This window comes from Acartia tonsa, chromosome 3 (genome assembly GCF_053477335.1).
Source record: "Acartia tonsa isolate MP-2025a chromosome 3, ASM5347733v1, whole genome shotgun sequence".
In the NCBI taxonomy this organism is placed as follows: domain Eukaryota; kingdom Metazoa; phylum Arthropoda; class Copepoda; order Calanoida; family Acartiidae; genus Acartia; species Acartia tonsa.
Genome location: NC_137262.1, coordinates 8,247,643 through 8,271,572, shown reverse-complemented (window position 1 = coordinate 8,271,572; position 23,930 = coordinate 8,247,643). Strand labels below are relative to the sequence as shown.

Below are 23,930 nucleotides of genomic sequence, written 5' to 3'. Positions count from 1 at the left end.
CTCTCTCTCTCTCTCTCTCTCTCTCTCTCTCTCTCTCTCTCTCTCTCTCTCTCTCTCTCTCTCTCTCTATCTCTATCTCTCTCTCTCTTCTTTATCTTTTTAAGAATTGCAAGATTTTCAAGATAAATTTGATAGATGCGAAGCATGTAATTGTAAAATCTTTAAAGCTCCAATGATGGAATTTTTGCTATGATAACCTACATCGTTTGTAGAAAGACATCACATTAATGTCAATAATTTTAAAAAGTCACTTTAAGTTCTTCTTAGATTTTATTGGTATGATAAATTGGCCAAGCCACTTGTGAAATAGTCTTATACTTGCCCAACATTATTACTTGTTGTTCATTATATTTGTAGAACCATCGTTCAAACTGTTTAAGAGATTTTAATTAATGCCTTCAGATCAAACTACCTTCAAATACAGGATTTCTAAATTAAATGAATTACGCAAGAACTGCCATGCTAATATTTTGAGTGTAAATTGTAAAGGTTATCAAAGATATCAACTTTTTATTTGATGACATCTTTAAATAAACAAATCTGACGAGAGAGTTAAGCTCCTCATTGATATACAACTTCTTATAGTATATCTTTCTTTTAAAAGATTTATAGATTTTTAAACTTCTATGTATGAAGATTGAAGAATGAGATAGATCTATAAAAAACATAGAATGATAATGGATTTAGAATATACGTTGATATTATGACAGGGGAAGTTGTCAATTCAGGTTGCTAAAACGGACATCAATTATTGGTCAGGACGAGGGGTATCGTTATTTTAGCCCGCTCTGAGTTAAACTCTGTTAGAGAATATAAAAATCTTATGTAGCATCCAATTAACAATAATTCCTTTATTCTAATGGACGATCTTTTCCTTGTTTTACTCCTTTATTTAATGCCCTGGGAATAAGGATAAAAGTGCAAAATGAGCCGAGGGCAAAAATTTGAATAAAAAACAGTTTTTATTAAAGTTGTCAAATGCCGCAAATATTATCTTAAGCGAGTCCGTTTGAATTTTATTTATATTACATTTGATGTAAAACTAGGCTAAAATAATATCTAAACTTTAATTCTTTACTTGGCAGTCGCAAAAATTTCATAAAATAAAAAATGTCTTATTCTTAGGCAGCATAACCCTAAAATATAATTTTTAATCAACCATATGGATTTCATTTGATTTTATTAGAAATCTTAAGAGGGATAAGGCAATGAAAAATAAATAGTTGTACATACCCACAATAATTATCAAAAGCGAAGCATTTCTACAATTAGGGTAGGTCCGTCCGTCCGAGATAGATAGCTTTTATTCGTTAATTTAGGTATGTTAGAATTGTCCTATCGATTTCAAACTTTGCATGATGATTTCTGCAGTAGTTAGGTACGAAAGCGTAGCAACTCTATAATCATTACCAGAATGTCCGTACGTCCATTATAAACATGTAAGTATGTCCATAAATATTATCCTGTATCAAGCAGTTTTTTTTTTCAAATTTACTTACAATTTTGCTTCGACTCTTTTGTCCTACCGTTTCAGTGCTTCGCTTTTATGGATGTTGTCATCCTTGTTAAAAAAAGAATTACCTCTTTTGTAAAGTTCGGACACTGATAGTTCTAACCAACCAATCATTATTTTATATAAGTATCCAAAGTTTTAACCAACAAATGCTAGCTAATGTACTCATGTACATTGTTTATAAATATTAGAATGACAAATTATTTATGACCAAGAATGCAATAACAAATAAGTAACTGAAATGTTTACTTAAATGTGACCCCGTTTTTTGAAAATGACTTTAAAAACAAACTGTTACAGTCTGCTAATGTCTTTCATATTTGGAGAAAACACGCGTAACTTTTAAACTCTTAAAGGTGTTTACGCATTGTGAATAAAATTAAAATTAGCAGATATCAATGCTTTGATCTTCTAATAAAAAGAAATGTTCTTTATTAACTTTGTAGTGCCCAGACTGTTTTAGCTCTCCTATTAAGTTTAGGTTTTTTATTAAGCTTTATATAATCTAAGCAAAAAAAAATTAAATAATTTTGGCTATTTTTTTAGAGCACCATCGTTAAAAATGCAAAGGATTAGGGTCAACTCTAAAATTCTTTGCGATATCCATCAAATATAGCTTCGACTATTTCGATAGAATCTTTTTTACAATTGTGAATTTATAAGAATTGTTAAAGCATTTAATGAATGACATCTATTTCGATAAGATGTTAACCATGATAACTATTTTTAAAAGGCACTATAATTGTATTTCAATATTCAAGTTATTACTAAAATTCCAAACCGTTTATTATATTAAATATATGTAGTCATCATAACTATTTGATTTGTAAGTCAACACAAAAAAAAAGAAATACAAAGAAACCTTGAAAAAATATTCAAATTGATTAAAACTCTGAACAGTAGAAAGTGGGTGTAAAACGTCCCAGTTTAACAAACTATAAATTTTACCAATTTAAAGATGAAAATCAATGCAAAAAATCTCTGGGAAAAAATTCTAATTAGATTCAGTCTAACTAAGTCTACTTAAGCTTTTTTACATTTTTCCCAGGAAAGGAGTTTCCAACGTAAGAAAAACTTTTTTTTCTCCTCAAACTTTTTGGCTATTTAAAATTACTTATTTTTTTGGAAGTAAATTATATGATACTCAAGTTGTTGAAAAAAATTTGGAGGGATAAATTTACAAAATATAAAAATGAGCATATGTACCTAGTAGATAGGTATACCTTATATATTGAAAATACCATCTGTCATAGACAATAACCCCCAATAATTTATTGTTACCTAGATAATAACTATTTTTTATCATATTTAATAAAATAATCAATATTTAAATATCTACTTAATGTACCTAACTAAAATACAGTACATACACACACAAGGAACACAAAACTGTCTATTCCTAAAGAAAATACTAAATTGTTTCTAAAAATAAAATTACTGGAAATACAATTACATAAAATTAGATTATTCCTTCTTACCTTTGTTATGTACAAACTTCAGACAAAGCTTAGGATTCTATTTTTGTTTTTCCATGGACAAGGGATGGCAAAATAAGAATTAATTGCTTGAAACACAGAAGATAATTATAATAAAAGTGAAATATGAATGAAAAGAATAGACTATATTGATTGCTTCCATTCGGTTTAAATCATATAATGTTATTGTTACTAACTGATTTCTTATATTAAAATTTTAGTCTCGCAATATTTAAGGAAGAGTTAGATTAGTTGAAACCATTGAAATATAATTTCTTACGGTAACTCTCAGAAACCTTTCAATATATTTCAGGGGACCAATAAAAATCATCACTGCAAAGATATATAAACAGGCATCATATCCTATTACTTTTATATGTTGATATTTGGTTGAGCGAGTTGTTGGGTTTAAATGATTTAACGGGGGAAAAAATCATACATGATATAATAAGAAGAATTTAACTGAAAAATGTATAAATATACTTATCTCCTTATGATATCCTTACTATATCGTGTCCCTGGTAATCTTTTGAATGCAGTCTAGAAAACAGAATTGTATGTTCAGACACAAAATAGGATTTAAGTACTTTACCTAAAAAAAAGGCCGTTTTATTTTGCATACATCCTTTATGTTGGTCAACTTTAATAAGGTCAATAATGGGTTAGAAACCATGTAAAATGTGATAAATTGAGTAGAACTTTATTGCGTTCTGTGGTCAATATGACAAAATTGACAACATTGCATAGCTTCTGTTTAATTAAGTCAAATAGTATCTTAAGTTAATGACTTTATCGAATAAATAGAATAATGTCTTTGCATGTGTATTAGTTGCTAGTGCCACTAGCATTTAGAAGTAGGGAGATGGTAGAAAAATAGCCTAAAACAATCCAGAGGTTTATGTGAAGCCTCCCTATATTGGAAAACTCAATTGATTCGATAGATTTTTACGGACTTACCAAAATTTGTACATATATGGTAAAATAATGGTGCATTGAATTTTTATAAGTAAGAATATCAATTTGTATTGTATTCACACCGACAAAGCAGCTTGAAATGAAATAAACAGCAAAGAAATAGTGAGAGTTGAACTAAACAGATTTGTCATACTTAAATCTTATCTAGTAACAAGAGCTTTCTAATTAGCCAAAAATTTGCATTAAAATAGCTTAACTTTTTTTCTGTCAGTATTTTTGAATTTCTTTAGATGTTTAGTGCAAAAGCATTACCATAGGCAACAAATAATCTTGATATATTTTAACCATTTTACCAGATTAATTATTTATTATTTTAAATTCATATATTACTTTCAATATCCGTAGTTTTAAAAATCATTAATAAAACTAACAATAGGTTAATAGTAGTTATTCAACGTATCGTATTATGGACAGCTTTTCGTGGATATTAAAATTTCAGCAGATATTAATCGGTTTTGAAGCCTTACAGGAATATTTTTAATTCTCATATTCTACGCACATATAAATTTTGGCGAATGAAGAAAATTTATTTACACTTTTCAAAGAAATACTTTGTAAATTATGTTTGTACATTTCTGTAAATATAATGCAATAGCTAGACTTGAGGTGATATAAGATTTGGATGAATGAAAAAAGGCATCTTACCCTCGCAGGGGCGTCCAAGCTTTTTTTTTTGGGGGGGGTAAAAAATTTTAGGGGGGGGGGTAATTCGTGTTTGGGGGGGGTAAAATGGCGCGCGAAGCGCGCCGAAATTTTTTTTTACCCCCCCCAAAATTTTTACCCCGGGGGTAAAATTTGATTGGGGGGGGTAATTACCCCCCCTAAAGTCTGTTGGGGGGGGTAAATACTCCCCCCAAATCTGTTGGGGGGGGTAATTACCCCCCCCAAACTAATTTACCCCGGGGGTAAAATTTTTGGGGGGGGTAATTTAATTATGTAAAAAAAGCACCTACCTAATCTATTAAGTTAATAATAAGTACTATCTTATAACATAAAGTAGTAAGTAAGGTTTATTTGACTATAGCTTCAGATTTCATTACTTTTAATACTGAGTTCTCCTTTTTAGGAAAGCTTCACATAGATCCCATGATGGTTCCACACTATTATAGGTCAATCCTTTGAGTGGTTTTAGGCTATTTTTCTCCTCCCTTTTTACCCTTTAGAAAACACGAGTTCTTAGATGCTAAGGGCGCCACTACTATCCTATTATATAAGGTAGTAAGCGTTTTTTGTCTGTCCCGAAGGATCTCTCTAACCGCTATTCAAATATATAGTAGTATCTCATTCTTTAGAACATAAAAATACAATAATTAACTCACTAACCAATGAACCAATATGATTTTAATTTAAAGTGAAGCGTCTTATAGGTCCTGGTAAGTTTTATAACTAGTTTTGAGACACCCTGATATCCTCCCAAAAGAAATTGCCTATAGAAATTCTTTTTCATTATTTAATGAAATATTTAATTTAGTTAGGTATCTATTTTATGGAATCTTCAGTGCTTTACAATTACATCATAGATCCCCGGGATGGTTTTAGCCCTTATAAAGGCCCAAGCAAATAAAACATGATCAAACTATTAAATTTTTTGTTATCATGGTTAAGAACTGTTTTAACTGGTTGGACAGTAAAATTTTTTTTTAAAGAACATTCAATTTGGGGGGGGTAAATACCCCCCCCCCAAAAATTTTTTTAAAGAACATTTATTTTGGGGGGGGTAATTACCCCCCCTAAAATCGTTTGGGGGGGGGTAAATACCCCACCCAAAATCGTTGGGGGTGCCTACGGCACCCCCAAGGTAGGGGTAATTTTTTTTGGGGGGGGGTATTGTTCACAAAATTTTGGGGGTGCCTACGGCACCCCCAAAATCGTTTGGGGGTGCCAAATGGCCCATTACCCCCCCCCTTGGACGCCTATGTACCCTCGAATGGCTTTTTTTCTTATGTAGAAATTTTACATAATCAAGAATTACTGTATTAAAATGTTTATTAAAATTAAAGATTTACAATGATTTAACAATTCCACACTGAATTTGTAGTTGGAACTAAATGATTTTAGTTCCAGTGTAACTGCTAAATGTTTGGAAAAGGAAAGGGTTGTAAATTGAAATTAACCTTCATTATTGTTCCTGGATTTTACTTTAGATTCTCTGACACTTATTGCATGTAAATTGTTTTGGTAGATTTTTTTTTATAATTTTGAAAGATTTTTTTTGCTAGCATGAGTGGGCTCCCCATTGTATAGCTTTTCAACGTATTCTTCTATTTGTTAAACAAACACTTTGACTTAGAGAGAAACTTTCCATCTCTTTATTTATTTTAGAATATTATATTGGCATTTATTGTACAATGTTGGGTAAATGTTATGACAGTTTAACCTTAAGTTATGAATCATTAACATTTGTAAACTTGACAGAAACAAAAACAGAAGTACCAAGGTGGACAAAGTCCATAGAACAACAGTAAGACCAATAAATATTTTCTTTTTTTAAATTCTAACTAGCTGCTCTGTCCTAATACTTAAGTGGCAGAATATCTAAGGGGATTTGGGCTAATAGCTTAAAACCACTCTAAGACCTTCATACTTTTAGTTTTCGCCACTAGCACTTTGGGAAAAAAGCCTAAAACCCCCTTTAGACATTTATACAGCTTCCCTGAAAAGTACAACCCATTCAGAACAATAATTTTACAGTTTTTTGCTTCAGACAAAAACCTTACTACTTTATATAATACTAGCGGCTGCGCCCTTAGCATCTAGGGGCTCTATACTCAAATGGATATAAAAGGGCAGAAAAATAGCCTTAAACCATACCAAACTTAATCATAAAAATAAAATAGCCTAAAACCATCTCAAGATATATAAGAAGCCTCACTGTAAAGAAGAACCATATCGGTTTAGCGGTTAGAGAGATCCTTCGCTACAGAAAAAAAGCTTACTACTTTATATTTTAAATTATTCTATTTAAAATTACTTACATAGGATCTCTCCTCAAAAAAAAGTAAACAATGCCTAAAGCAATAATAATAATTGAAAAATATGAAAACACGGGGGGAGGAGGAGGGGAAATTTGTCAAGTTTGAAAAAACTAGGCCAATTATTTCCCCCAATTTACCCTTCCTATAAAAATATGATTATCAATAAATAACAAAAAGTTTGCTAATGAAATAAAAATATAGGATCAACTGCAGTTCACGGTAAAATATTCCTGGTAACGAATATTTCCAAAAATCTATGAATTTTAAAGGCTGCTAGCTGCCAAACTGCTGAACGTACAGATCATACCCCAGGGGCGTCCAAGCTTTTTTTTTGGGGGGGGGTAATTCGTGTTTGGGGGGGGTAAAATGGCGCGCGAAGCGCGCCGAAATTTTTTTTTACCCCCCCCAAAATTTTTACCCCAGGGGAAAAATTTGATTGGGGGGGGTAATTACCCCCTCTAAAGTCTGTTGGGGGGGGGGGGGTAAATACTCCCCCCAAATCTGTTGGGGGGGGTAATTACCCCCCCCAAACTAATTTACCCCGGGGGTAAAATTTTTGGGGGGGGTAATTTAATTATGTAAAAAAAGCACCTACCTAATCTATTAAGTTAATAAGTACTATCCTATAACATAAAGTAGTAAGTAAGGTTTATTTGACTATAGCTTCAGATTTCATTACTTTTAATACTGAGTTCTCCTTTTTAGGAAAGCTTCACATAGATCCCATGATGGTTCCACACTGTTATAGGTCAATCCTTTGAGTGGTTTTAGGCTATTTTTCTCCTCCCTTTTTACCCTTTAGAAAACACGAGTTCTTAGATGCTAAGGGCGCCACTACTATTCAAATATATAGTAGTATCTCATTCTTTAGAACATAAAAATACAATAATTAACTCACTAACCAATGAACCAATATGATTATACTTTAAAGTGAAGCGTCTTATAGGTCCTGGTAAGTTTTATAACTAGTTTTGAGACACCCTGACATCCTCCCAAAAGAAATCGCCTATAGAAATTCTTTTTCATTATTTAATGAAATATTTAATTTAGTTAGGTATCTATTTTATGGAATCTTCAGTGCTTTACAATTACATCATAGATCCCCGGGATGGTTTAGGGGGGGGGGGCGGGGATTACTCCCTCCCCCCCCAAAAAAAATTTTCAGTAAAATTTTTTTTTTAAGAACATTCAATTTGGGGGGGGGTAAATACCCCCCCAAAAAATTTTTTTTTAAAGAACATTTATTTTGGGGGGGGTAATTACCCCCCCAAAATGGTTTGGGGGGGGTAAATACCCCCCCCAAAATCGTTGGGGGTGCCTACGGCACCCCCAAGGTAGGGGTAATTTTTTTTGGGGGGGGTATTGTTCAAAAAATTTTGGAGGTGCCTACGGCACCCCCAAAATCGTTTGGGGGTGCCAAATGGCCCATTACCCCCCCCCTTGGACGCCTATGTCATACCCGCACACTATTTTAAGCGGTATAAGAAGGCCTACAAATAATCTGGAATAGCCAAGATCCAATGATGCACAGTGAAAGCTTCACTGAAGAAAAAACGCGTGAAATATGTCTTTTTCGCGCATTTCTCTGCACTGCGAGATAAGTATGCATTATAGATTTATGGCTCTTCCAGATTATTTGTAGGCCTTCTTATGCAGCTTAAACAGTGTGATCTGTACGTTCTGCCTTTAAAATTCATAGATTTTTGAAAATATTCGTTACCAGGAATATTTTAACGTGAACTGCAGTTGATCCAAAATATAAACCTTTTTTGTTAATAGGTAAGTTAAGCTAAGTTTGAGTTGCTAGATTAGCTACTCTTTATTTAATGTTTGTCTGTCTGTTCAATGGTTCTGTTCTACAAAATCTAAATTGTACAATATTATTCAATTTCCACTTTCACAAGCTTACATTAGATCTACATACATATATTTTTATTTGTCCGTTTAAAATTGCATTTACTGCATATCACACAATATTTACTAAAGTATTAGAGTTTATTGTTCTATAAAATTGAAGTAATAAATGCTTGTTATTATTACACTGCGACTAGACAAAAATGCCCTCTTATTGTAAACAATGTTGTGTTGTTTTGATTGCAATTATCCTTGTTTATCTTTGATAATTGGAACAGAATTGTAGATAAACTCTAACTTCAATTATATATTGATTATATTGGATTGTCTATAGGTACAGATATTCGCCATTTAGAAACTTGATATAAAACCACTTTATCAACGTTTTTATTAATTTTTGGAATCAAATCATAGAAATCTCACCATGAAGTTTAACCAGCGATCTAAAGGGATAGACAATGGTCGATGAATTGATGTACATCCCCAATGATGATACACAAAATAACCCCTTCTGTAGATTACAATTAGTGGTTAAAAACGTTTGGACACCCGACTTATTGAACCAAGTAATATTTTTTTTCTAAAGTCCCCAACGTTGTTAAGTCAACACGCATTTTAGGAATCAAATGAATAAAATTATGTATGAGTACTTGTCCCCTAGTTGATAGAATTATATTTGTTGAATGCACTTGCAATTATATCTTATCCTGTAAACTATCCACAGTTCATTGCAAGTGGATTTAAGAAGAGAAAAAAAAACAGAGATTGGACAAAACTTATTTAAAGATTAAGGGGAATATAAAATAACTTTAATGGTGTTTTATTATTTTTTTTTATCCTATGCAATTGTTGAAGGTTAAAAATTTCTAAAATATATATGAAAGAAAGGTTGTTAAAAGAATTAAAGGAACCCTGCAAGAAATACCCTGCTTTAACTGCTGAAAGCCTGCCACAAGTTGACCCAATACCCAAAAATTTGAAGCCTCCAGCTTCAATAACAAAAAGTTACAAGCAGGGTATTTCTTGCAGGGTTCCTTTAAGTTGTTTTTATATGTTAAATACCCTTAAACCAATAATTTCAAAGAATATATTAAATATTATTCGAGTACTTATTAGTTATTTTTACTCGAAACTGACTGTGGAAGGCATGCAATTTGTAACCAACTAGGTTAAAGACAACATAAATGGTTTTCAAATAAAGTCCTTTGCAAAACAAGACAGTACAAACTAGAGGCCTGATTTTTAAAACTATATAAAAGTTTAAATTGGATAGTGTCATTTGTTAAAGCTTACTTTTTAATGGAAACTAAAAAAGATGCAATAGGACAATCTATTAAGGACTATTATATCCTCGCATCACACACAAAAACAAAGTAAATCCTTTCAAAAATAAATGTACAAGTATAGATGTATAAACCAGGCGTATTAATAGCCCAGGTGGAGGGGACCTTTTTCGTCTGCTAACAAATTGCTTTCTAATTTTTTGTAGCCACTTGGTTATATTTCCGACGCTATTGGCTGATATTCAAAGACCAAATACAGAGTAGTGCAAGCCCCGTGGTCTGATTAAATCTAGCTCGTGTTCTCTCTATTCTTTACTAATCTTTTAAACCTAACTATATTATTTTGTTTCAGAACTTGATGGAGTTAAGATTAGTGACAAGGTGGAGAGGGCAGGGAGAGGGGTGGAGCTTTCATGTGTGGATGCTGATATCAGTGGTTACCAGGTATATATAGATAGATAGATATAGTGTAGAGGGGTGGAGCTTTTATGTGTGGATGCTGATATCAGTGGTTACCAGGTATATATAGATAGATAGATATATTGTAGAGGGGTGGAGCTTTTATTGTGTGGATGCTGATATCAGTGGTTACCAGGTATAGATAGATATATATATATATAGTGTAGAGGGGTGGAGCTTTCATGTGTAGATGCTGATATAAGCGGACCAGATATAGATAGATAGATATTGTAGAGGGGTGGAGCTTTTATTGTGTGGATGCTGATATAAGTTGTTACCAGGTATAGATAGATATAGTAGAGGGGTGGAGCTTTCATGTATGGATGCTGATATCAGTGGTTACCAGGTATAGATAGATATATATATAGTGTAGAGGGGTGGAGCTTTCATGTGTAGATGCTGATATAAGCGGACCAGATATAGATATATAGATATTGTAGAGGGGTGGAGCTTTTATTGTGTGGATGCTGATATAAGTGGTTACCAGGTATAGATAGATAGATAGATATTGTAAAGGGGCAGAGCTTTCATATGTGGATGTTGAAATAAGCGGTTACCAGGTACTAAGACCCAGATGGATATTGTAGAGGGGTGGAGCTTTCATGTGTGGATGCTGATATAAGCGGTTACCAGGTATAGATAGATAGATATTGTAAAGGGGTGGAGCTTTCATGTGTGGATGCTGATATAAGCGGTTACCAGGTATAGATAGATAGATATTGTAAAGGGGTGGAGCTTTCATGTGTGGATGCTGATATAAGCGGTTACCAGGTATATATAGATAGAAATTGTAGAGGGGTGGAGCTTTCAATAAGCAATGCTTTTCTCTCTTCTTTATCTGTCAGTCATTAAAAAAAGCAAATATTTACTTACAAACATTTACTCTTTAAATCACTTTGTCTGTTTGTAGAATATGTAGAAGTTCATAAGCATTTAATACATTTCTATGCCTCCCCACACTACGCTTTTACTTATTTTCTTTGAACATAATTCAAATAGAAATATGTAAAGAATTTTCTTGACATTGTGTCAACAAATTGAATATGTTAATATTAATTTACACAATATTTCGTGCTAAACATCAATTTTTCAGTATTTTTCGCTTGTGAAGTGAAATTATACTTGAGTTAAATAATAGTTCAGCAATTAATTTATTTAATACCAAAAATAGGCAGATGCTTTGATTTCTTTTTTTAAATATTCTTTTCAAAACTTATATTCTAAAGATTTTAATTACATTGCAAATATGACACAGAAGTCAAGCGTTGGGGCAAAGGAGTTATTTCTCCCCTCAAACATTAAAAACTTTTTCATTTTATCCACCTAAAAATAAAAAATAAATACATTAGGTTACCCTTCCTCAAACCTATAAAACCTATAAATTGTATTTCTTAAAATATATATAAGAAGCATAGGGGAATAAACTAAATAATGTTTGATAAAAAATATCATATAGAAAATTAAAAGTTTTACAAAAAATATTAATACATCTACAATATAATTTAGCATACATAGTCAATAAATCTTTTAAAATAACATTTATGGGACAAAGCTCAATAATTGTCAAGTTATTTAGATTAAAATAGCATTAACTTTATATTACACGAACTGGCCGACCCAAATTATGGATTAGCTGCGCTACAAAAATTAAGGAAACTTCAAAATCAATGGGAGAAAGGGCGCAGGGAGGGAGGGGACATTGGGCTGTTTATTACACTAGTCCCCAAAGTCTTTTGATAACGTTTTCTTATATGTTTGATTAATAACCTTGGAGACTTTTATTTAACCTTTTATGTTGATTGTCTTATCCCTTTAGATCCCTGGAAAGGGTGTGTGAGAGGAACTGTAAAACTTGACTTGGAACATATTGTGTCAAATTTTTTTCTTTGCACTTCAGGAATTTTTAAATGACTTGAGTTTTGAAAAAAGAATGCATTATGTATCAACTAAAAGTGTTCAATAAAGTACTCAAATATTAACTTTATTGTAACACGTGCGGGGTGACGGGTTCGATTCAGTTATATATAGCTTTGCCATAAAAATAGACTAAAACCATCCCAAAGCTATAAGTCAGAAATTATATAGCCTAAAACCAGAAGAGCTTTGTGAATCTTCCCTAAAATAAGAACAAAACTTTATTGGAAAAATTTAAAATGGCCATACCATGTTTTAATGCTTATTAAATAATAAACAGACTTAATACTCGCCGTTGAAGCTACAATTGTAAAACTTTAGCTTTCTTGTAGAAACATATGTTGCTGAGAAATTTGTTAAAATATGTTTTTCACCATTGTTGTCATACAAGGCAATATTAACTTTGGAAAATATTCTTATTAGAAAATATTTTTCATATCTACTTCCGTTTTAAAGAACTAGAAACCTAGTAAGAGGCATTTAGGTGTAACTTTATATGTAACGTAGCTACTACAAATATATGTTTTATTAGTCAATAATCTTTTATTCTGACAAAAAGGGTATCAATTTAACTATTTTTATTTTAATATTCGTAGAAAATTGTATTGCTGAGAAACGGTTCTAATTTTAATCGGTTTGAAGCTATAATGCAAAAAATAAATGCTTAACCCTATAAGAAATGGACCATTAACCTTACCCCCCCCCCTCCCCGCCTTATAATTATCCTAGCCCTTCAAGGGTGCTTTATCAATGCTATGACTCTATTCCTACGGGTTACTACATGTGAGGCTTCCATACTACTTATCTACCATATCCTAACCTGTAATAAGTATTTTATTAAAAAAGTAATTTTTGTGGTCCATCTGTTGTATAAGGGAAATTATGTTCTAAATAATACAAGAGCATTGAAAAAGTAAAATTATACAACATAGTTTGTAACGCATTAAAAGAAATACACAAAAGAAGACATCATTAGAAGATTTTAATTGTTTTAAACATCATTAAAATCTTTCAACATTATCTCAGAATAAAGGTATTAAATGTTAGTGTTAGACAGGTCAAATAAATAATTACAAAATACACAGGCCAAAAAAGTGTCTGTCTTATATCACGGAAAAGTTCAATAGTTGGGAAATCTTAAAAGAACAGATAAAATTTTCTTTAATTGCTATGTATATCCTACTTTTGAGTAATAAAGCTACTCTATTACTATTCGGTCATATATCCTTATACTAAAGTAACAGGATGTCTGTGTGTTTGTCTGTGTGTTTGTGTGTCTGTACCGAAGGATCTCGCTAACCGCTGAACCGATTGGGTTCTCCTTAACAGGATAGATTCTTATATGTCCCGGGAAGGTTTTTAACTATTTTGAGAGAGGGTACCACCACCCTCCAAAGAAAAAATTCACAATAAAATCGAAAAAAAAAATTAAATATTTCCGCCGCATAGTGTCGCTAGTGTAGTCTCGCTAGCGTAGTCGCTCTGCGTAGAAGCATGAATTTAACAGCTGATAACATAGACAAATTATTTCTCAAATTAGATATTTAAAATAAAAAAAAAACATTTAAATGCCACTAGAGGCCTCTAGGGGCGTAGCCGCTAGTCCTGTGATGGTTTTGGTGTATTTAATTTCTTAATTTAAGCCTAAGGGTGGTTTTAAGCTAGTCTCTATCTCTTATATTATCCTTTGAATAAATATCCATAGATGCTAGGGGGTTCATCAACTAGCATTTTAAAAAAAGGTTTTTATAAGCCCTGATTATATAGATAGCATAATAAAGTTCTTGTGAAGTTTCCACAATAAATATGGATGATATAACCTACTTTGTCCGTCCATGTGGCCGTCTCTAATGCTATGGCTCCAATTCTATTTTTTCTTAGCTTCTACATGAGTTTTGTTCTAACAAGGATAACAACATCCATAAAAGCGAAGCTCTGAAACGATATGACAGACGAACATTAACTTTTGTTGAGTGTCAGAACTGAATATACAAAATATGAAAATATAAGGTTTGACAAAATTATACGTAAATTTGTTGCAAAACTTCTTAAATACAGAATTATGTTTAAGGACATACTTACATTTTGAATACTTGATTATAGAGATGCTTTGCTCATAATATTGTACCTTATTGTAATAGAAATCAGTAATCAAAAAATCAGATCAATCGGATGTTTTTATCACATAAAAAAATGTTATTAAAATAGTAAAAAAATCAGCATATTTCAAATGGACGTACGGACATTCTGGTAATGATTATAGAGTTGCTACGCTTTCCAAATCGTACCTAACTACTACAGGAATCACCATGCAAAGTATGAAATCAATAGGACAATTCTAACATGCCTAGATTAACGAATTAAAGCTAACTATCTCGGACGGACTTGCCCTAATTATAGAAAAGCTTCGCTTTTAAAAATACTATAAAATAAAAATGTTAATTATTTCAGACGAAATCTATAGTGTGGAAGTGCAAGGGATGTTTTTCTATATCAGAAACAAGAGAGACCATTGTGGCAACTCTAAATAATTCTAGGTAAGTTAGTATTTTCTCGTATTCATTCGAATCCGGTGGATAAGAACCGGTTCTCATCCATACGAAAAAACTATGTCTAGCATCGTATTATATCCAGCTTTCTACGAATATAAAAATGCACAATCATAAGATTAAAACCAGTTTTTTTAGTCGGTGCCTTCGGCACCTTGGGGCTAAAAAAACTAGTTTTAATCTTATAATTGTACATTCTATATCCGCGGAAAGCTGTCTATAATACGATGCGAGAAATAACTAATTTTGTTTTATAAAGATACTTTTATACTCCTATTGAATAAAATGCATTAAGGTTCGGTTTATCTTTTTTTCTTTTGATTTAATAACTTTAAGCAACAGAAAATCGTTGTTTGTGATTTCCATCTCATTTTAGGGTGAGGCGGGGCATTACCGGTAATTTTTTCGGTTTTTTGAAAAAAAATGGGGTAAATATTAATATTTTTAAATGGGACCAAGACCATTAGAAAGCTTACGGAAAGGACTATCAGGTCCTAATAGGACGTTATCCTAGGACTTTTAGAAGTTTGTCATAACTGGACTCAAAGAAATTACCGATAAATGCCCCATGGTGGGGCATTGTGGGTAACGTCTTTTCAACCTAAAAAAAATCGATGAAAAACGGCCAAACGGCCAGTCAAACATAAATAATCATAATTAGTATAGGTTATAGGGATTATCCACAAAAATTTTCATAAAGATCGGACTATTCCTTCTATGTCAAAAATCATTTTTTTAAAAGACGAGAAATTTCGATTTTTTTTTTCACAAAAATTTTCTTTCAAAATAAAATTTAAATTTTTTTATATAAAAAAATCTGTTCTATTCACTTTTTGGCCTAATTCTTAAAAAGCCCATATTGAATTTTAGATTTTACCAAAGAAAACCTGAAAATTGATCTTAAAAATCGAATTTGAATTTTTTTTTCGACGTTACCGAAAAATACCCCGCGCAAACTTTGGTCATTTTTGAAAAAAATATTAACTCTACATTTAAGCTCTCAACGGATTTGGAAAGAGCGGGCAATTCTTAGTTCAAAAGGTTTTTACGGATCAGTTCTAGGTCTTACCAATTTTTGTGTAGGTCGATCTTTATACACATAGGTGAAAAAATTTTTGGAAAAAAAAATTTTTCGTCCGACTTTGAGACCCCAAAAGTACCCTTAAAATTTATCTCACAAAAATTTCATTTTATACTTTTTTGTAGGCAATTTAATAAGGAACAAATTTGCTTTTATGTTTTTTTCTGTCAGTCGATTAAAACATGGAGAAAAATGTCATTTTCTGAAGGTGGGTAAAAAATTACCGGTAATGCCCCTTACCGGTTAATGCCCCGCTTGACCCTATGATTTTTTAATCTACGACTGCTAAGATTCAGATTCTTTAGTAAAATTTTAAAGGCATACGTTTTCGTGAAACTATTCGATTTTTAAAATAGAAAGAATGATTGGTTAGTGTCTTAACAATAAAAAAGTTTGAAATCGATAGGACAATTCTAACATGCCTAAATCAACGAATAAAAGCTATCTATCTCGGACGGACGGACGGACCTACCCTAATTATAGAAAAGCTTCGCTTTTAAAAAGCTGCAATTATAATAAATAAAACGTTTTTCTACATTTTCAGTATTACAGACGATCCATTACTTATTATCATTTAAAATTTAGATATGACATTATTGTTGAACCTGAGCGCATGAGTTGGAAAGGGACAAGACTGGCTATCAAACCAACTATTACAAAGGTAAAGAAACACATTTTTAAAATGGATTCTAAAATAGTCATTGTTTTATTTTTCTCCGGATATAAATATGTAAATACAAAATGATATGATATCCAAAGGTTCGAATTAATTCAAAGCTTTAGGTAAGTCATACAAAATAAAGGACACTTAAATTTTAAATAAACAAGGATGACAACATCTATAAAAGCGAAGCACTAAAACGTTAGGACAAACGGACATTAACACTTGTATAGTGTCAGAACTGAATAATTAGAATATAAATGTATAAGGGTCAAGGCAAAACTGCTTGATAAAGGATAATGTTTATGGACATACTTCCATATTTAGGACTTGATCATAGAGTTGCTGCGCTTATAACATTATGCTTTGTAGTCCCAGGAATTAATATACCAAAAATCAGATCAATCGGATGATTAGATCACATGAAAATTTGTTGTTAAAAAAGTAAAAAAAAACGACATGTTTAAAATGGACTCACGGACATTCTGGTAATGATTATAGAGTGGCTACGCTTTCTAAGTCGTACCTAACTACGAAAGGAATCACAATAAAAGTTTGAAATCGATAGGACAATTCTAACATGCCTAAATTAACGAAAAAAGCTATCCGTTACGGATGTACGGACGGACAGACCCTAATTATAGAAAAGCTTTGCTTTTAAAAAGGGTTCTAGTGTACTAGTGTCTAGTGGCTTCGCCACAGGAGGAGAGAAATCAAGTTGCACCAATTGGTTTTCACCGGTTACCGAGATCTTAAGCTTCAGACGGACAAACATACAGACATCGTTCTTCCTTGTACTATACATAGTACAAATATAAAATAAGTTTAAAAATTGAATAAAGCATTAACCTCGTTCTGTTTATTTTGCGTGGGAATAAATCTTTTTGTCGGTGCGAATAATAGAATATTGAGAATAATATAGCTCCTTTTAAAGCCATTAGACACAAATAAATTGAGATTTATTTGTACCAAAGGAGGGAGGAAAAAAAAGAAATAGATAGCTAGATAAAGAAATAGATAGATAGATCTATCATAAATTTTTAATAAAAATTAATACTTAAAACTACTTGCACCGTATATTTTATATCACAATTTACTTTACTTGATAGATAATAGATGTATAATTATAGATTTATAATCCAGATAAATACCTGGATCCACTGTTGGGGTCTTTTTCGTCTGCTAGCAAATTGCGTTCTGCTCTTTTGTAGCGACTGAGTTTGATGTGTTTATCTTTGCAACACTGTTGGCTGATATTAAAAGACCCAATTGAAAGTCGGCAACAGATGCACTGGTGTGGGGACATACAATTATTCAACCTCTTCCCCCTCTATTGTTTTACTTTAATCTTTACATCAACATTTTATTTTTATAAATTGATGAATAATCTTTTTTCTATTTTAGGATTCTGGACTTTATTTCTGTATTGCCAACACAAAGGAAATTTTTAGTCATTTAAAAGAATTATGTACATTTACTTTTATTATTCTTTTCGAGGAGTAAATTGTTACTACTCGTCGATCCTAAAAATGACCACAGTACTTTTTAAAATCATAAAAATCTAAATTTGCCTTTATTATTATTAAAGGTAAAGTAAAGCCAAACTATTAAGACGTTTTTAAAATATTAAAATATAATAAGAAATAAGAATACAAAAAATATTAATTTAATGACTAAAATATTTTTTTATATAGATTTCCCCGGCTTTAGTGTACAACCTTCAAATCCAGGTATTTTATTTTCTGATAGAATAGCCACTTTTATTTAAAACTTCGTAAATGGTTTTCATAAATAGTTCCTATAATAGTACATCAGTAAACTTTCTTTTTATGATATAGTATTAGTACTTTTGAATGTATTTTTCAAAATAGCCTTGATACTGATTAATATCCGTTGGATCAGAACAGGTTCTCAGTCAAATTTTAAGATCATGTAAAGCTTCCTATTGCAGACTTTTTTCCACAAATATTAAAATATTCAGTTTGGTTAGCCCTGATCTTCGGTCCCTCGGGGCTAACAAAACATGTTTTAATCTTATAAGTTTTCATTCAAATATCCGTGGAAAGCTGTCTATAGCACGATGCGATAAATAACTATTCTAGGTGTTTTTTTTAAATAGTACAATCGCCTTAAAAAAGTAGTTACATAAGGTCAAAAAGTAAAGTAAGCGCATGATTATACATATTATATACTAGAGGTGGCGTTCTAAAATTATTCCGCTATTAGCTAGATTGAATATTAATCTTTTTCTTCTATTGTCCTATCCCTGTTTAAAGTATTAAAGTATTTCCTCTTTCTTTAAAATATTTTAGGATCCTAATATTTTTTATTTTAAATTATCGTCCTGAAAGGGTTAAAATGTTTAGTTAACTGTTAGATTTTAGTTCAATATCTGACCACATTACGCACGTATCGCTAGTATCAAATTATTTTAAAACTAAGTTTTCTTTTATTTACTATATTATAAATTTAAAATTTCTGTTTTATGAATATAAATTTAATACTTCAAATAATTCAAATAGCAACATGAAATAAAAAAAAAGAATTTATTCTTCAATCAGTAAAATAATGGGTCATATCGTTCTGGTCAATGGGAGTTTATTATGGATTATTGGAGCACTATGAGTTTTAAACATATATTCCTTGGAAAACTTGAGCTCATATATAGACATTTATTTCCTATATAGATCTGACATGGATCTTGAAGCAATAAAGCAGACAGTTTTGTAAATGTTAAAAATTGGAGGAATCTATGAAATAAAAGTTATCGCAAATATACTTAGTAAATAAAATAAACTCTTATTTTATATGATACTAGCGGCTTCGCCCCTAGCCTCTAGGGGCTTTGCCCCAAGAGATGACAACAACAAAAAATTCAAAAAAAAAATAAGAAGAATTAAAGAAATCTTCTACAAAAGAAATTTTCTACAAAAGAAATCTTCTACAAAAGAATTCTTCTTCAAAAGAATATTTCTACAAAAGAATTCTTCACAAAAAAAAAAAAAAAAAAAAAAAAAAAAAAAAATGGGGGGAATTTTTTTGTTTTTGGGGGGGTTGGGGGTGTCCCACCCCCCAAGAAAATAGCTTAAAACCACCACAGGACCAATAGGTATATACCCTGAAGAGTAGAATCCAATCGGTTCAGCGGTTACCGAGATCTTAAGGGACAGACAGACGGACAGACGGACAGACGGACAGACATCAAGCTACTTTGTATTATAGAAGAAAAAAAATACATAAAAGTAGGCCATTTTAACAATAAAGAAGAATGAATATAACAATAAAATAAATGATCTACCATAAAGGAACATCTTTTCCAGGTTCAGGTATATGTTACCTGCAAATAAAAATTATTATAATCAGGACATTATTTGTACTGTTATGGGATATTTAAGTATTGTATAAACTTTCAATGTTTTGTCAAAGTCATTATTTTTGGTCTGGATTTGAATGAACCAGCAATATATACATGCTTGTTCCAGAACTTACAAATACTATCTGTGTATGAATATGATATCTTAAAAGTCATCTAATTTAGACTCCTTCCTTAAAAATAGAACACCAGATAGAAAAATTCTTCAGGTATTGATTGCTTTAAAAAAAAGACTGTAAATCTTACTAGCGAGAATTTTGGAGACAAAATTATTTTCTCAGATTGCATATCCCTAGCATTTTACATCAACAAGTACAGATTGTAAAGGTTTTAAATGAATGAAATTCACTTTTCCTCAAATTTAATTTTATTTCATTTTTGCACTGTCTGTCATAGATAGACACATAAAAATTTAAATAGTTTGGATAGGAAAACCTTTTGGAGCATGGAAAGAAAACGAAGTAAATAGAGCTCCCCGCAGGGACTAGAAATAGGAGAAAAGCTACTGTGAAAATACGACGAAACCCGCTAAGCCGTTTTCTTTCCATGATCCAATCTTTTTTAATAAAAAAAAAATATTTTCCTTATTCTGTAATTGCTATTTTTCTGAAACTGGCAGTTTTAACATGCAAATTTAATGAAAATTAATGTTAATAAAGATGAAAAAATCCAAGCAAGCGAAGCTCAACAAATCAGCTGGCTAATTTTAATTAAATTAACTTGCGGCTGCATCTCTAGCATTTAAAAAGTTGAAAGAAAAAAATCCCTAAACCTACCCAGGACTTAAATTTAAATATAAATAGCTTAAAACCAGCCCGGGACCTATGTAAAGCTTCCAATATATGAAGAGCTCAATCGGTTCATTGGTTAGAGAGATCTTAATGGTCAGACAAGCCCTACTTCTTTATATAATTCGATGTAAATCTAAAATGAAATGTAAAAATAAAATAGATTTTGGTTGTTACTTGCAAAATCAGTTTTCTTTGACATATTCTTCTTACAATATGTAAAATTCAATACTTTCTGTTTCAACATTTATGTTTTTTGATGCGTTGAATCTTTAAATGTGTTCGCTTCACACCCTATTTATCTTGGATAACAATTAGATTTATAAATATATTCTCTCGTCGTTGGCTTAAAAACTCTGGGAATTGAGTAGTGCAAACCAGCAGAGTTCGCTTATTTTCTACCTAAAAGCTTAACCCTTACAGATTGGGCCCCAATTCCCACCTTGGATAACTATTATAAACTCGTTGACTTAAAAACTCTGGGGATTTTAATTTAATCTTGATTGATTGGGTATTGCAAACTAGCAGCGTCGATTATTTTCCACCAATCATTTAAAAGTACAGTTGGAGTAATGTTATTTATCTAGAATTTTTTGTCTTATCCCTGAAGACTTTTTAAGGGTATAAATAAACCATTTTAAAACTATTTTCAATTCGTATTTTTCTTTTTTATCATTTTAGCCACGAACTTTACTATCCTTGTCTAATCCCTAACATGCACACTTTTTATAGATACTCTATTTTATTTTAAGAAATATTTTTACCGTGAATATAAAATTTAACCAACATGTAGACAGTTGTAAAAAAAAAATGTAAATCCTTTTTTGATTGTTGTTGGAAAATAAAATATTGGCTGTATTTTGTATGTACTATTTATTATATCCCACATACTGGGAAGGTTCTATCATATCATCATGTCTACATTACCAGTTTTTAAACAGTTTTGTCTTCTCTCGGTAGTGGAGCTACTTTACGAGATTTGGATTGGTTTGTTTGTCGTTTGGAAATTAGAGTAAAAGAATAGAGGGGGCATGATATATTTGTAACTCTCCTTTCAGAGCAGGAACCCTGTTTCGATTTTGTATCGGGTCTTTGTAATCAGCTGATAGCGTTTAGAGTACCATAAAAAGAACAAAAAGCAATTTATTGGCAGACGAATGGGGTCTCTGCTACTTGGGGCAGACAATTGTCTGTATTATACATCTATACTTATTGAATTATTGTTTAGAATTAATATTTGTCATATAGCTAACTTACCAAAAACACTCAAATACAGATTTTCTTGGAAAAATGGGTTTAATAAGGAACTTCTGATGCTAAAAGAAAAACATATTATAATCTGTCGCCGTTGCATAACTTTTAGCACAAAATAAAATGAAGTATTAATTATTTATTCTTTTAATTTTACATTTTTTGAAATTTTCTACTTACATATTTACTTTTGATCAATAGCATAAAAATGTAATGTAAAATGTAAGAAGAAATAGAATTATTTTTAAAAACCCCTGAACCTGAAAAATTCAACAATGGAAAAAGAAATGTTCGACGTAGCTCTAGATATTGTGTTTACATAAAACAACATTTTAAGATTCATCGCTTTTATACAAAAATTTGTTGTGGAAAGTTCTTTTCCTTTAACTTCATTACTTGTTTGAAAATTCATATATGACGTAAAGAACCAATCTTGGAAAAAATAGCAACACAACTTTAATAAAAAAGATAATTAATCTATTATAAACTTATTTATATTTGAAAACTACTTAGACGACTTATCATTAAGCGTAGCATCTCTATAATTTCAAGCTTCTAACGAAGATTCGGTTGTCTTTTATTTGTTCATGTTACTCTTTTAAAAAGAATATTTTTTTATTAGCAAAAGGATTTTATACTGTTCTATTCATTAGGGGCGTGGTAGTTTTTTTGTTTGTTTGTTTACTACTTTAGGTCAGGTTAGGTTCTGTTGAATACTTGGTAGTCCCGCATAATAAGGGCACTGCTGTCTTGCAGTTGAGATAGCATTTAAAAAGTTTGTATGAACACCCCATAGATTCATATTTCTAGATGCCAGACAAATCATACCAAATATTTTTTTAAAATATTTTTCTTTCTTTAAAAAAGTTATAAAAGAAGATTTTATTTACCGCTTTATTGAAAAAAGAAAATAATATTTATTTATCTTTTACCACAACTAAATGTAGAATTCATTGCATTATAACAATTATTGATGTGATAATATTTGATACTTAAATAAATATCATTAAATATAAATAGATCTTTTATGATATTATTTGATATAAAAAGGTTTGTCCATGACCAATAACTTTTTACCCACCAATTATAATTTGTTTGTTTGAGTAAGTGAAAGCGAAAAATATTTCTTAATACAGATATCATTAAAATTGTTTTCTAAATAGCAGATGTTCCCCTATTATTTAGGGGCTCTGTAGCCATTGGGGTTAGGATGGGGCAGAAATATAGTAGAAAACCATCCCAAGGCATAAATATAAAATTTAAAGAGCCTAAAACCATTCCAGGAATGTGAATCTTTCCTAAACACGATGATTCAAGTATTTATTGAAATCTTTAGCATAAACAAAAAAAACTTTACTTTTTTATAAATTAGGATGATATTTTTTTAGGATGTACCTTCAACTCCTGGAAAGCCGCTGATCATGTCCTTCAACTCAACCTCTGTGAACCTATCGTGGGCGCCCCCTGTCCACCTGAACTCTGCCCCCCTGATCACCTACAAGCTGGAGATATTGGAGGGAGAGGCGGCCACCTGGACTAATTATGTTACCATCAATACAGGTAAAGTTTTTCCATTATAGCTTCGAAACCGATTAATATCCGTTGGATGAGAACCGGTTCTTAGCCAAACTGAAAAATTATGTAAAGCATCGTATTGTATCAAGTTTTCTACTAATATACAAATGAACAATTATAATATTAAATCAAGTTTTGTTTATGTTAGCCCGTCTCAAAGTTACCAAAACTGGTTTTAGTCCTATAATTGTACATATTTATATT

The 23,930-nt window shown here is 31.3% G+C and overlaps 1 protein-coding gene across 1 annotated transcript in view; it reads left to right on the top strand.

Annotated features, from left to right (window-relative positions):
• LOC145313440 (putative receptor-type tyrosine-protein phosphatase mosPTP-1) overlaps positions 1 to 23,930 on the top strand; it is a 141,533-nt gene that overhangs the window by 73,594 nt on the left and 44,009 nt on the right. Inside the window, exons 3-8 of the mRNA XM_080152859.1 lie at positions 10,428 to 10,519; positions 14,900 to 14,985; positions 16,664 to 16,739; positions 18,144 to 18,179; positions 18,434 to 18,469; positions 23,540 to 23,711. Coding sequence (XP_080008985.1) covers positions 10,428 to 10,519; positions 14,900 to 14,985; positions 16,664 to 16,739; positions 18,144 to 18,179; positions 18,434 to 18,469; positions 23,540 to 23,711 — 498 coding nt within the window. The remainder of the gene's footprint in view (positions 1 to 10,427; positions 10,520 to 14,899; positions 14,986 to 16,663; positions 16,740 to 18,143; positions 18,180 to 18,433; positions 18,470 to 23,539; positions 23,712 to 23,930) is intronic.